Source organism: Oncorhynchus gorbuscha, unplaced genomic scaffold (assembly GCF_021184085.1).
Source record: "Oncorhynchus gorbuscha isolate QuinsamMale2020 ecotype Even-year unplaced genomic scaffold, OgorEven_v1.0 Un_scaffold_934, whole genome shotgun sequence".
Lineage (NCBI taxonomy): Eukaryota > Metazoa > Chordata > Actinopteri > Salmoniformes > Salmonidae > Oncorhynchus > Oncorhynchus gorbuscha.
The window spans coordinates 196737-212387 of record NW_025745886.1 but is presented as its reverse complement, the minus strand read 5'-3'; the positions used below and the strand labels follow the sequence as shown (position 1 = coordinate 212387).

Genomic DNA, 15651 nt, shown 5'->3' with positions numbered 1-15651 from the left:
TTTCCAATTAGCTCTACAGACCACCGGGAGAGGACAGTGTGCCGGACCAGGGATACCGCAGTTATGGTCATGGATAACTTTTACTCTGGATAGGAATAACAATAGAGGTAATGTTTCCTTATACTTTCATGCACTTCTTAAATATGCCACAAGGTGTCGCTGTTTTATATATAGTGGTTTTATACCCGTTCTGGGAGAGCTTTGAGCGTTCAGTGATTTCACTGACTTGTAGAAGAAGCGTTGGAAGTCAGAACCCACCAGAGTCTAATAGTCATTAAGCATTTTATGTCGCATTCATTCGACGGGGTTGTCACTAAACTAACTATACATTAACCTTATATGAAAGGTGTTGTGACTCAGTTTTAGGTCAATTTAATGTACATCAACTGTTGTCTAACAATCTATCTACACGGTATATCATGACGGTTGGAATAAAGAGAAACAAATCAGAAGTTATAGAAAATAGACATATTTAATGTCAAATCATGTGTAAGTGCAGTATTATTATATTGACCGAAAAGGCTGAGCGAAACACAACCAGAGTAGAGGTACAGACACTATATAGAATTCATATTTACATTTGGGTTTATAAACACATACAGACACTATATAGAATTAATATTTACATTTGGTTTACAAAGACATACAGACACTATATAGAAATCATATTTACATTTGGTTTACAAAGACATACAGACACTATATAGAATTCATATTTACATTTGGTTTACAAAGACATACAGACACTGTGTATTTAATACACACTCGCGCCAACTATACAGTAAAGTATTCACAGAACGTGTATCTTTCTACAAGAGACCATAGGAGGAGTAGAAAATGAACATTCTGTTTAAGGAAAATCTACATTGCGTCGCAGTCAATGACATTATATATCAGAACTGGGTGACATATATATATGCCAAAGACTTTGGAGGTGCACTTGACTTAGCTTGACTTAGCTTGAGTTAGCTTGAGTTAGCTTGAGTTAACTTGACTTAACTTGAGTTAGCTTGACTTAACTTGAGTTAGCTTGACTTAGCTTGAGTTAGCTTGACTTAGCTTGAGTTAGCTTGACTTAACTTGATTTAGCTTGACTTAGCTTGACTTAGCTTGAGTTAGCTTGACTTAACTTGACTTAACTTGACTTAGCTTGACTTAGCTTGATTTAACTTGACTTAACTTGAGTTAGCTTGACTTAACTTGACTTAGCTTGCCCTGTACAATGCAACCAATGGAAAAGTCTCATAAACTGCCAACTCCACCCACAGCCTGCACACTGTTTTTGACACATGTATTTGACCCAGGTCTGACGTGTAAGTGGGGCGGGGCTAGAGGTCCAAGAGCGGAGACTTACAGGCTGGCTGTTGAAAGCGGCAGTACATTATGAGAACAACCTTTTGACCTGGCTGTCGACATGACTGTTGTGTGGGCCAAGACCGGGTTGACTGGAGAGCCTGGGAGAGGGCAAGAGTCTGCAAACAACTACAAGGTCAAAGGTCAGAGGAATGAGAGGGGGGGGGGGTAGAAACACAGGTTTTCACCAGAACAAATACAACAGTGAGCAGGTGTTGCTTTCACCAGACATTTCTTTTTGTGACGTGCAGCTGGAGAATTGTTGGACGTGCAGACATTGCACTTGAAATGATTGTAGGTAGTCTAACCGCTATTTCGGAAATACCTCTGGAACAGTCAGAGGCTGTCTGAGGCTGACCCAGGAGCTGTGTATAATCACTGAGGCCGTTTGAGTCAGTCTGTTTAAAACTGACCCAGGAGCTGTGTATGATCACTGAGGCCGTTTGAGTCAGTCTGTTTAAAACTGACCCAGGAGCTGTGTATGATCACTGAGGCCGTTTGAGTCAGTCTGTTTAAAACTGACCCAGGAGCTGTGTATGATCACTGAGGCCGTTTGAGAAAAGACCCAGGAAATCACTCAGTCTGTTTAGTTAATTAGATGACCCAGTTTAAAACTGAGCTGTGTGATGATCACTGAGGCCGTTTGAGTCAGTCTGTTTAAAACTGACCCAGGAGCTGTGTATGATCACTGAGGCATCTGTTTTTCAGTCAATGGGTGTTTGAAAAGGCTGACCCAGGAGCTGTGTATGATCACTGAGGCCGTAAGTATGCAGTGAGATTCTCCCTCCTGAGACCAACCATACACCTTCAGGAAGATGTTTCAAAACATTTAGACCCAGGAGCTGTGTATAATCACTGAGGCCATTTGCAGAAAAGGAAAACTCTGTCTTTAACGTTTCCAGTTATATTAGATGCAGAAAGCTCATCTATTCTGTAAAGGTAGCTAAGTGCTGACTGTGAGAATCTCTGGGACAGTGGTAGTGGCAGGCGCAGGTGTTCATGAACATCACGGGTTTCCTGATGGCTTCAGCCTGAGCACATTGGAACTCTACCTGCACTGTCTCGGTGCTGTGGGGGGTGCAGCAACGCCCGTCCGTACACACACCACAGTACCGGGGCTTGTAGGTCAGCACGCTGGTGCAGTTCTTATAGCTGAACCGGACGGGTTTCACCGCCTTCTTCATCCTCAGGCACTTGCTTCCTCTCTGAGGATTTAGAGGAGGGAAATGGATGTCAGTCGGCGAAACACTGGAACACTTCTGTCATGTATTTTGTCAGAGCTCTTCTGAGTTTTGTTAGTCGGAAGATTTGCATTTAGTCTGAATGGCAAGTTGAACTTAAACTTCTATTCTATTTAAATTTGTGATGTATTTTCCCTCTACAACTGTGATTTGGTTTGTATTATTAGTACAGTGACAGTGGGGGGTTGAGTATCCTACCTTAGGAACATCCTACTGCTGGTATTAGTACAGTAACAGTGGGTTGAGTATCCTACCTTAGGAACAACTGCTGGTATGTTGAGTATCCTACCTTAGGAACATCCTACTGCTGGTATTAGATAGTAACAGTGGGTTGAGTATCCTACCTAGAACATCCTACTGCTGGTATTAGTACAGTAACAGTGGGTTGAGTATCCTACCTGGAACATCACTGCTGGTATTAGGTAACAGTGGGTTGAGTATCCTGACCTTAGGAACATCCTACTGCTGGTATTAGTATAGTAACAGTGGGTTGAGTATCCTACCTTAGGAACATCCTACTGCTGGTATTAGTATAGTAACAGTGGGTTATATTAATACAGTGACAGTGGGTTGAGTATCCTACCTTCGGAACATCCTACTGCTGGTATTAGTATAGTAACAGTGGGTTGAGTATCCTACCGTAGGAACATCCTACTGCTGGTATTAGTATAGTAACAGTGGGTTGAGTATCCTACCTTAGGAACATCCTACTGCTGGTATTAGTACAGTGACAGTGGGTTGAGTATCCTACCTTAGGAACATCCTACTGCTGGTATTAGTATAGTAACAGTGGGTTGAGTATCCTACCTTAGGAACATCCTACTGCTGGTATTAGTATAGTAACAGTGGGTTGAGTATCCTACCTTAGGAACATCCTACTGCTGGTATTAGTATAGTAACAGTGGGTTGAGTATCCTACCTTAGGAACATCCTACTGCTGGTATTAGTATAGTAACAGTGGGTTGAGTATCCTACCTTAGGAACATCCTACTGCTGGTATTAGTATAGTAACAGTGGGTTGAGTATCCTACCTTAGGAACATCCTGCTGCTGGTATTAGTATAGTAACAGTGGGTTGAGTATCCTACCTTAGGAACATCCTACTGCTGGTATTAGTATAGTAACAGTGGGTTGAGTATCCTACCTTAGGAACATCCTACTGCTGGTATTAGTATAGTAACAGTGGGTTGAGTATCCTACCTTAGGAACATCCTACTGCTGGTATTAGTATAGTAACAGTGGGTTGAGTATCCTACCTTAGGAACATCCTACTGCTGGTATTAGTATAGTAACAGTGGGTTGAGTATCCTACCTTAGGAACATCCTACTGCTGGTATTAGTATTAACAGTGGGTTGAGTATCCTACCTTAGGAACATCCTACTGCTGGTATTAGTATAGTAACAGTGGGTTGAGTATCCTACCTTAGGAACATCCTACTGCTGGTATTAGTACAGTAACAGTGGGTTGAGTATCCTACCTTAGGAACATCCTACTGCTGGTATTAGTACAGTAACAGTGGGTTGAGTATCCTACCTTAGGAACATCCTACTGCTGGTATTAGTACAGTAACAGTGGGTTGAGTATCCTACCTTAGGAACATCCTACTGCTGGTATTAGTATAGTAACAGTGGGTTGAGTATCCTACCTTAGGAACATCCTACTGCTGGTATTAGTATAGTAACAGTGGGTTGAGTATCCTACCTTAGGAACATCCTACTGCTGGTATTAGTATAGTAACAGTGGGTTGAGTATCCTACCTTAGGAACATCCTACTGCTGGTATTAGTATAGTAACAGTGGGTTGAGTATCCTACCTTAGGAACATCCTACTGCTGGTATTAGTACAGTAACAGTGGGTTGAGTATCCTACCTTAGGAACATCCTACTGCTGGTATTAGTATAGTAACAGTGGGTTGAGTATCCTACCTTAGGAACATCCTACTGCTGGTATTAGTATAGTAACAGTGGGTTGAGTATCCTACCTTAGGAACATCCTACTGCTGGTATTAGTATAGTAACAGTGGGTTGAGTATCCTACCTTAGGAACATCCTACTGCTGGTATTAGTATAGTAACAGTGGGTTGAGTATCCTACCTTAGGAACATCCTACTGCTGGTATTAGTATAGTAACAGTGGGTTGAGTATCCTACCTTAGGAACATCCTACTGCTGGTATTAGTATAGTAACAGTGGGTTGAGTATCCTACCTTAGGAACATCCTACTGCTGGTATTAGTATAGTAACAGTGGGTTGAGTATCCTACCTTAGGAACATCCTACTGCTGGTATTAGTATAGTAACAGTGGGTTGAGTATCCTACCTTAGGAACATCCTACTGCTGGTATTAGTATAGTAACAGTGGGTTGAGTATCCTACCTTAGGAACATCCTACTGCTGGTATTAGTATAGTAACAGTGGGTTGAGTATCCTACCTTAGGAACATCCTACTGCTGGTATTAGTATAGTAACAGTGGGTTGAGTATCCTACCTTAGGAACATCCTACTGCTGGTATTAGTATAGTAACAGTGGGTTGAGTATCCTACCTTAGGAACATCCTACTGCTGGTATTAGTATAGTAACAGTGGGTTGAGTATCCTACCTTAGGAACATCCTGCTGCTGGTATTAGTATAGTAACAGTGGGTTGAGTATCCTACCTTAGGAACATCCTACTGCTGGTATTAGTATAGTAACAGTGGGTTGAGTATCCTACCTTAGGAACATCCTACTGCTGGTATTAGTATAGTAACAGTGGGTTGAGTATCCTACCTGGTAGGAACATCCTACTGCTGGTATTAGTACAGTAACAGTGGGTTGAGTATCCTACCTTAGGAACATCCTACTGCTGGTATTAGTATAGTAACAGTGGGTTGAGTATCCTACCTTAGGAACATCCTACTGCTGGTATTAGTATAGTAACAGTGGGTTGAGTATCCTACCTTAGGAACATCCTACTGCTGGTATTAGTATAGTAACAGTGGGTTGAGTATCCTACCTTAGGAACATCCTACTGCTGGTATTAGTATAGTAACAGTGGGTTGAGTATCCTACCTTAGGAACATCCTGCTGCTGGTATTAGTATAGTAACAGTGGGTTGAGTATCCTACCTTAGGAACATCCTGCTGCTGTTTGTCGCAGGGCCTGACGATGCACAGACGCGTCTGCTTGACCATCTCACAGCGGGGGTTCTTGTTGGTGACCCGGGTGGAGATGCTCATGCCACAGGTGCGAGAGCAGGCGCCCCACTCCGTAGTCTGCTCTATGCAGTTAGTACTGGGGTCCCACGAGTCAAACCCCACTGTCTCCTCCTGTCTGTAGGCTGTACGGGAGGACAGGGACAGACACACCGGATGAGACAGATGTTGTTGCCATGGGAAATACAGATGCACGCTAGATTGATTGATGGATGTAAGAATTACTGGGCAGAAGTGCATAAGAGGAAACTTATGTTTGACTGGTATTGGGATCTGCGTGTTTTGCATAATTAATTCCACTACATTGGTGTGTAATCGGTATACAGGTAATCCAATTCACAGTTCTATCAGAATTTCTTTAGGTGCCTGAAGTCCATTGATCACAGATTAAGAACGATCCAAGGTACATCACATTCCAGAGAACACGAAATGGAATGTTTTGGCTCCAGAGGTCTACACAGAGGCTTCCAGGGATAAGTCAACTTGCTCTGTGAGTCTCTCGCTCTGTACTCCGAGGCAATTCAGCATTTCCCTTCACACGGAGCCAGCCAGGTCAACCTAGAGGCATGCCAGAATCTGTCTCTTGACTTTGTGGCTTGCACCAGAGTACCAGTCACGTCAGAAGCAGAGAGAAGTAGAGAGAGGAACTGCGTCCCACGTGGAATCCTATCTGCTATGTAGGACACTAGAGACTGTTATCTTACTGCTGCTCTTTAATTCATTGTTATTTGTTATTTAATTGTTATTTTACTGCTACTCTTTAATTAATTGTTATTTGTTATTTAATAATTTTTTACTTAACACTTATTTTTATTAAAACTGCATTGTTGGTTAAGGTCTTGTCAGAAATAATTTCACTGTAAGGTCTACTACACCTGTTGTATTCAGCATTTCACTGTAAGGTCTACTACACCTGTTCTATTCGGCATTTCACTGTAAGGTCTACCTACACCTGTTGTATTCAGCATTTCACTGTAAGGTCTACCTACACCTGTTCTATTCGGCATTTCCCTGTAAGGTCTACCTACACCTGTTCTATTCGGCATTTCCCTGTAAGGTCTACCTACACCTGTTGTATTCGGCATTTCACTGTAAGGTCTACCTACACCTGTTGTATTCAGCATTTCACTGTAAGGTCTACCTACACCTGTTGTATTCAGCATTTCACTGTAAGGTCTACCTACACCTGTTGTATTCAGCATTTCACTGTAAGGTCTACCTACACCTGTTGTATTCAGCATTTCACTGTAAGGTCTACCTACACCTGTTGTATTCAGCATTTCACTGTAAGGTCTACCTACACCTGTTGTATTCAGCATTTCACTGTAAGGTCTACCTACACCTGTTGTATTCAGCATTTCACTGTAAGGTCTACCTACACCTGTTCTATTCGGCATTTCACTGTAAGGTCTACCTACACCTGTTGTATTCAGCATTTCACTGTAAGGTCTACCTACACCTGTTGTATTCAGCATTTCACTGTAAGGTCTACTACACCTGTTCTATTCGGCATTTCACTGTAAGGTCTACTACACCTGTTGTATTCGGCATTTCACTGTAAGGTCTACTACACCTGTTCTATTCGGCATTTCACTGTAAGGTCTACTACACCTGTTGTATTCAGCATTTCACTGTAAGGTCTACCTACACCTGTTGTATTCAGCATTTCACTGTAAGGTCTACTACACCTGTTGTATTCAGCATTTCCCTGTAAGGTCTACTACACCTGTTCTATTCGGCATTTCACTGTAAGGTCTACCTACACCTGTTGTATTCAGCATTTCACTGTAAGGTCTATCTACACCTGTTGTATTCGGCACGTGACAAATAACATTTGGATCTGATTTGAGTGCAGATAGACTGAGTGCTTACCAGCCATGGCGAAGCTTCCCAAGGCACTGGCCTCTGGTTGGGGCTCACACACCCACTTCTCACAGCACTCCCCTGGGACCGCCACCTTCCTGGGTAGAGGGCAGTCTGGGCCCGGCAGCATCACGTCCAGGTTGCAGCGCGGCACGCAGGCGATCTGACCGTCCCTGCAGGTGCACTGATACTTGCAGCTGGGGAAGAAGGTCTCTCCGTTCTGGTACACTGAACCGTCCAACAGGCAGATGTCTCCCTCACGTGCTGTGGAAGAGATGAGGGACACAAGAAAAGCACAAATCATTATTTAACATTTTTTATTTCCAATACTCACATCTGGATAAAATCCTAAATGTCATATGTTTAAGTGTTTGTGTCTTCAAATGAATGGGAATTGTCATCATCATCATCATCATCATCATCATCATCATCATCATCATCAATAGCTCTTAGATAGGGGCGGGGCCCTCGCTGCCACTCTTCGTTTACCTTTGACCTTTTTCAAAAGGAGGCGAGAGAAGACGAGAGGTACGCAGGAGTTGAGCAAATCCAAGTGAGACAAGGCCAGGGAATCTACCCCGTTCTGACACCGACACTAGAACATCACTGGTTCAATATGATTAACAAATGACTCACCGACACAGACACCTGTCCTCTGGTGTACATCGGCCGTGTAGTCGCAGTTCAGACCCCTGTGAGTATCACAGGGACTTATTTCCGAGCACGCCTCTCCTTTCTGCCTCGCACAGACCAGACAGCATGCGCAGTCATCCAGAATCAACTGGACCCCGGGGGCGCACAGCGGAGGCTCCTGCGGACAGAGGCACCTGGTCTGACACACCAGCGCCAAGATCTGGGAGCAAATCTGGAGAAAAAAAGGGAAAACTGTGTTCAAATGTGACTTTTCAAAGTTGTTGCTCCTTGCTTTCATATTCTTCACATAATATAGTTTGGATGAGTCTCCTCTGTAACGTCAACTCAGTTTATTTACCTGTGTTGAAATGTAGAAAACGAAAAGGGTTCTCTCTGCAAGCCTAGACATCCTGATTCAGTGCAAGGTAGTTTTCTCTGTGTAGACTTTTCCCTCCTTTGTATCTTGCTGAAGCTCTGTAAATCCCTTTGGCTTGCTTCAGAAGTGTGTGCAGAGCCATTTATAACGGTCCTGTCTAACGACACAGTGACGCGTGAAGGAGGGGGAGGGAGGAGGGGAAGGAGGAGGGGGAGGAGGAGGGGAAGGAGGAGGGGAAGGAGGAGGGATGGAGGAGGGGAGGGAGGAGGGATTGAGGAGGGGAGGGAGGAGGGGAAGGAGGAGGGAGGGAGGAGGGGAGGGAAGGGAAGGGAGGAGGGGAAGGAGGAGGGAGGAAGGTGATGATGGAGGGAGGGAGGGAGGAAGGGGATGATGGAGGAAGGGGATGATGGAGGGATTACCCCCCTGGCCCTGGTAGAGTCTGGGAATTCTGACATCTGATTGGATCAGGATGAGACTCACATTTTCCTGTTAGATCCTGAGTTCTTCGCACACAGAGGAAGGCTACGTTACTAGTATTTAGAACACAGAAGCTCATTTGACAGTTTTACTGCTGCCATTCATATCAATAATCAACATTTTTCATGATCATTCAAATGAACCTATTTCAAACTAGTTCCTCCGTTCCCTGATTTTCATTATTGTGCTCATTACATCTCTGGAATTAAAATAGTTCTAGTTTGGCTGCAGAATAGATATCACCCTGGTCGATCTAGTTTGATTGCAGAATAGATATCACCCTGGTCGATCTAGTTTGATTGCAGAATAGATATCACCCTGGTCGATCTAGTTTGATTGCAGAATAGATATCACCCTGGTCGATCTGGTTTGGCTGAGGAATAGATATCACCCTGGTCGATCTGGTTTGGCTGAGGAATAGATATCACCCTGGTCGATCTGGTTTGGCTGCAGAATAGATAAACCAGTAAAGCCCCTCTTCCACAATGGTGGCTCCTTAGATGTCAGTCGGCAGTCAGTGGGCAAGAGGTTTCTCTTTGGAACGTTTGCTGGCTGCATAATTACAAATCTAGGGGGAAACTTAGATGGCTACTCCATCTGAGGTTTTATCTAACGAGTTATGGTGTGGTCATGGTGTGGCGGGTGCCTCTGCCTGAAGTAGGACAAATGAGGCAACTGGCTGAATCAGCCCACATGAGTGACATCACCACTGTGTTTTGAAATACCATGTCTGAGTCTCAAACGGCACCCCCAGTGTCTTCCAGTGTTGTTCAGCCTGGGCATGTTCTTTAGGCGCCCCTCTGTCTGACACATAGACCGTTGAGATTTGTGTCAGGGATTTGGCCAGTTGGAGATGGGGATTTGTCCAGTTGGAGATGGGGACTTGGTCAGTTGGAGATGGGGACAGTTGGAGATGGGGATTTGTCAGTTGGAGATGGGGACTTGGTCAGTTGGAGATGGGGATTTGTCCAGTTGGAGATGGGGATTTGTCCAGTTGGAGATGGGGATTTGTCCAGTTGGAGATGGGGATTTGTCCAGTTGGAGATGGGGACTTGTCCAGTTGGAGATGGGGACAGTTGGAGATGGGGATTTGGTCAGTTGGAGATGGGGATTTGGTCAGTTGGAGATGGGGATTTGGGGATCCAGTTGGAGATGGGGATTTGGCCAGTTGGAGATGGGGATTTGTCCAGTTGGAGATGGGGATTTGGCCAGTTGGAGATGGGGATTTGTCCAGTTGGAGATGGTTGGAGATTTTGGCCAGTTGGAGATGGGGATTTGTCCAGTTGGAGATGGGGATTTGGCCAGTTGGAGGTGGGGATTTGGCCAGTTGGAGGTGGGGATTTGGCCAGTTGGAGGTGGGGATTTGGCCAGTTGGAGGTGGGGATTTGGCCAGTTGGAGGTGGGGATTTGGCCAGTTGGAGATGGGGATTTGGCCAGTTGGAGATGGGGATTTGGCCAGTTGGAGATGGGGATTTGGCCAGTTGGAGGTGGGGATTTGGCCAGTTGGAGATGGGGATTTGGCCAGTTGGAGATGGGGATTTGGCCAGTTGGAGATGGGGATTTGGCCAGTTGGCCAGTTGGAGATGGGGACTTGGCCAGTTGGAGATGGGGACTTGGCCAGTTGGAGATGGGGACTTGGCCAGTTGGAGATGGGGCTTTTGGACAGTTGGAGATGGGGCTTTTGGACAGTTGGAGATGGGGCTTTTGGACAGTTGGAGATGGGGATTTTGGACAGTTGGAGATGGGGATTTTGGACAGTTGGAGATGGGGATTTTGGACAGTTGGAGATGGGGATTTTGGACAGTTGGAGATGGGGATTTTGGACAGTTGGAGATGGGGATTTTGGACAGTTGGAGATGGGGATTTTGGACAGTTGGAGATGGGGATTTTGGACAGTTGGAGATGGGGATTTTGGACAGTTGGAGATGGGGACTTTGGACAGTTGGAGATGGGGATTTTGGACAGTTGGAGATGGGGACTTTGGACAGTTGGAGATGGGGATTTTGGACAGTTGGAGATGGGGACTTTGGACAGTTGGAGATGGGGATTTGGCCAGTTGTAAAGTATTGGGCTGTGTAGTGTGGGCATCACTGATGACCTTGGTGGTGTAATGTAAGACTCAGGGGAGTTCATTAGCATTGGCTGTTTGCCAAATGGCACCCCTTTCCCTATATAGTGCACTACTTCTGACACTATGGGTCCTATGGGCCTTGGTCAAAAAGTAGTGAACTATGTAGCAAATAGGGTGCCATTTGGGATACTATGTGTGCCTATAATTCAGCATGATGAGCTGGCTTTGAATGGTGTCTGTGCAGTGTGCTTTGTAGTGGCCAACCGATGTGTTTTATGGGGTCCGACTCAGATCTCTGAAGGAACTAAACTTACTGGTACCGATATACAGGTCTCTGCCAACATACTGTTTTACAGTTGGGGAAATTAAAAAGTGAAAAAGGTTTCCACACGGAGTCCTCAGAAGTCCTCAGAAATTGTTATCGAAATTGTCCAAGAAATATGCTTCAAAGGTTGATTTCTTCTTTTATGGCAATAATAACAATAATAACAATAATAACAATGCTAAATGACTTAAATGTAATGTAATGATAATAATGAGAATGACCCCGTGTTCAGACCACCATGAGATTCCCTTTTCCCATCGAATTTATTGAACCAAATCAAATCTAATCAAAATGTATTTGTCACGTGCGTCGAATACATTGGTTATCGCTGGAATTATTGATTATATATTGATCTACACTACGATCGTTTAGATGAAACGACACATATCATTCGGGCTCTAGTTGATTTTCTGTTTTTGATTTTCCACTGATTCACAGCAGCTGCAGATAACACTCCAGCAGCTGCAGATAACACTAAGGTTTGATTGGCTGATTCACAGCAGCTTTAATTTGATTGGCTGATTCACAGGCTGCTATATTTGATTGGCTGATTCACAGCAGCTGCAGATAACACTGATTCACAGCAGCTGCAAGATTTGATTGGCTGATTCACAGCAGCTGCTGATTCACAGCAGCTGCAGATAACACTAAGATTTGATTGGCTGATTCACAGCAGCTGCAGATAACACTAAGATTTGATTGGCTGATTCACAGCAGCTGCAGATAACACTAAGATTTGATTGGCTGATTCACAGCAGCTGCAGATAACACTAAGATTTGATTGGCTGATTCACAGCAGCTGCAGATAACACTAAGATTTGATTGGCTGATTCACAGCAGCTGCAGATAACACTAAGGTTTGATTCAATTCCTATTTTGGAGTCCAGCTCTGCATTCCTCCCATTCTTTCCATGAAACACTGTTTCCATTCCTCATTTATCACCAGTCATAATAATTAATGAAATATCTCTGCTATCACCCCTACAACAATGCTGCTTCCAATTCTTCTACCCCTAGGTTACGTCCCAGACAGCACCATATTCCCTACATAGTGCACATATATATATGCAATAGGGTGTAATTTTGGGACACATATCTCCCTATTCATGCTCCCGCCAGAAAGAGCAGCTGCTGGAAAAGCATCTTATTAATGTGACCTGAGATTCAGAGCAGCTCTCTGCTGTCAGAGACTTGATTCACTGCTGGTCAAATAGTGTTCTCTCTGGAAGTTGAAAAATGTCAGACTTCACAGTTGTGTGTTTGCTGACTGGGTCTGGTGCATTCCTCTGGAGCGAGACCATGAAAACTCTACGTCAAAGCCATCCACACCGGGAGAGAAACTTGGAGAAATGTAAAATATTATGTATCTTGATGCCCTGAACTAGTGCTTCTGTATGTTGATGCCCTGAACTAGTCCTCTGTATCTTGATGCCCTGAACTAGTCCTTCTGTATCTTGATGCCCTGAACTAGTCCTTCTGTATCTTGATGCCCTGAACTAGTCCTTCTGTATGTTGATGCCCTGATTGTTCTGTATCTTGATGCCCTGAACTAGTCCTTCTGTATGTTGATGCCCTGAACTAGTCCTCTGTATGTTGATGCCCTGAACTAGTCCTCTGTATCTTGATGCCCTGAACTAGTCCTCTGTATCTTGATGCCCTGAACTAGTCCTCTGTATCTTGATGCCCTGAACTAGTCCTCTGTATCTTGATGCCCTGAACTAGTCCTCTGTATGTTGATGCCCTGAACTAGTCCTCTGTATCTTGATGCCCTGAACTAGTCCTCTGTATGTTGATGCCCTGAACTAGTCCTCTGTATCTTGATGCCCTGATTGTTCTGTATCTTGATGCCCTGAACTAGTCCTCTGTATCTTGATGCCCTGATTGTTCTGTATCTTGATGCCCTGAACTAGTCCTCTGTATCTTGATGCCCTGAACTAGTCCTCTGTATCTTGATGCCCTGAACTAGTCCTCTGTATCTTGATGCCCTGAACTAGTCCTCTGTATCTTGATGCCCTGAACTAGTCCTTCTGTATCTTGATGCCCTGAACTAGTCCTTCTGTATGTTGATGCCCTGAACTAGTCCTTCTGTATCTTGATGCCCTGAACTAGTCCTTCTGTATCTTGATGCCCTGAACTAGTCCTCTGTATCTTGATGCCCTGAACTAGTCCTCTGTATCTTGATGCCCTGAACTAGTCCTCTGTATCTTGATGCCCTGAACTAGTCCTCTGTATGTTGATGCCCTGAACTAGTCCTCTGTATCTTGATGCCCTGATTGTTCTGTATCTTGATGCCCTGAACTAGTCCTCTGTATCTTGATGCCCTGATTGTTCTGTATCTTGATGCCCTGAACTAGTCCTTCTGTATCTTGATGCCCTGAACTAGTCCTCTGTATCTTGATGCCCTGATTGTTCTGTATCTTGATGCCCTGAACTAGTCCTCTGTATCATGATGCCCTGAACTAGTCCTCTGTATCTTGATGCCCTGAACTAGTCCTCTGTATCTTGATGCCCTGAACTAGTCCTCTGTATCATGATGCCCTGAACTAGTCCTCTGTATCTTGATGCCCTGAACTAGTCCTCTGTATCTTGATGCCCTGAACTAGTCCTCTGTATCTTGATGCCCTGAACTAGTCCTCTGTATGTTGATGCCCTGAACTAGTCCTCTGTATCTTGATGCCCTGAACTAGTCCTTCTGTATGTTGATGCCTTGGCCTTTCTGTATTTTCTATGATTTAACACAGAAAAATGTATTAGCAAAACAACAGAGCGATTTTTCTGTGTTCTCCTTGACTTGGATAATTGACCTTGAATTATTAACAAAATAGCCTCGTGAAATAGATGATGATTTGTTTAGGCTCTCTGTCTCAGGCCTCTGTATTTAGGTGAGCTACTGTATTTCCTACTGTAATAAGCTACAAGTACAGTACCAGAAAAACCCAGAGCCAAATCAGTTTGCTCTCATTATGTCAAATCTAGGGGATTTGTGTATCAGTCACATACAACATTATATCCTGTGGTCTCCAGAAATCAAAACTCAGTGACAGCCCTTCCAACCAAGTCCCTTTTTGAATGTTTGTCTCCCCAATCACACTCAGGCAAGAAAATAAAGAGTATGCATCCGGATTCAGAGCATAATTCAAGACAGTGTGATAGGAAGTCTAACCTACGCACATAGCGTAACATGTGAAATATTTCCGTCGTCCGCTATGCACCTCTGAAGGCCCAGCAGACGGACAGGACAGACAGGGCAGAGTACTGTGACTAATGGCCATCCAGGCCGTCCACTAGCACTGCATCTCAAATGGCACCCTATTTCCTACATAGTGCACTACTTTTGACCAGGGCCCTATTGTACATCGTGCACTTTATAGGGAATAGGGTGCCATTTTGAACACCAACCTAGGGCTAACCCGGTCCTGTCTGGGAGGTGCTAGTGTTGGAGTCTGTTCTGTACCCTCTCTGCTCTCTGGGAGGGAGATCACATATATCCAACTGGGCACACACTGGTTGAATCAACGTAGTTTCCATGTCATTTCAATTAAATTACATGTCATTTCTGTGCCCAGTGGGCTAAATTGATTTCATTAAACTGTCTGCATGTCTGTGGAATAGACGATTTCAATTGATGTCTGTGCCCAGTGGGCTAGGATAGATGGCTGATTTCATAACCCCTCTAGGAGTGTCTGTCTGCATGTCTGTGTCCAGTGGGCTAGGATAGATGGCTGATTTCATAACCCCTCTAGGAGTGTCTGTCTGCATGTCTGTCTGTCTGTATGTCTCTGGTGCCTTTGTGTCACTGTGTGTAAAATTAAACTTTGTGTGTGTGTGTGTTCACTTCCTGCCACCAACCAATGTCTGCGAGCTGAACACATGCGTTTCAGAGTTAGTCATAACTGGGATAACGTTATAGTGCTTAATGACATGGGTTTGACAGAACACTGGCCATGGTCTCTGTGACATTTGGGCCTGCTCACTTATTGGCCTGCGAGGCTGAGGTCAATACAACTTCTGAAGCTCAGTGCAGCCTCATTGCCAAACGCGATGGTTTGAATTCTAACGGCAGTTTAATCAGGATAAAAAGGTCAACAGTGCTGTTATTCAAACTGCTTTGCTTCATTCAGC

The 15651-nt window shown here is 44.4% G+C and overlaps 1 protein-coding gene across 1 annotated transcript; it reads right to left on the bottom strand.

The window, feature by feature from the left end:
* Positions 1-2279: 2279 nt before the first annotated feature.
* LOC124020835 (CCN family member 3-like) lies at positions 2280-8768 on the bottom strand. Its single transcript, XM_046336116.1, has 5 exons — positions 8639-8768; positions 8284-8512; positions 7657-7911; positions 5698-5909; positions 2280-2558 (listed from the first exon to the last, which is right to left on the bottom strand). The coding sequence occupies exons 1-5, from the start codon at positions 8687-8689 to the stop codon at positions 2280-2282; spliced, it is 1026 nt and encodes a 341-aa protein (XP_046192072.1). The 5' UTR covers positions 8690-8768.
* Between the last annotated feature and the right edge of the window lie 6883 nt (positions 8769-15651).

Excerpts from the sequence above, each read along its gene's own strand:
- LOC124020835 (XM_046336116.1), bottom strand. The coding sequence starts at position 8,689 with ATGTCTAGGCTTGCAGAGAGAACCCTTTTCGTTTTCTACATTTCAACA. Across the intron at positions 7,912-8,283 it reads GAGGACAGGTGTCTGTGTCG|CACGTGAGGGAGACATCTGC; the intron begins GTGAGTCATTTG and ends TCTCTTCCACAG. Across the intron at positions 2,559-5,697 it reads AGCAGCAGGATGTTCCTAAG|AGAGGAAGCAAGTGCCTGAG; the intron begins GTAGGATACTCA and ends CTAAATCCTCAG.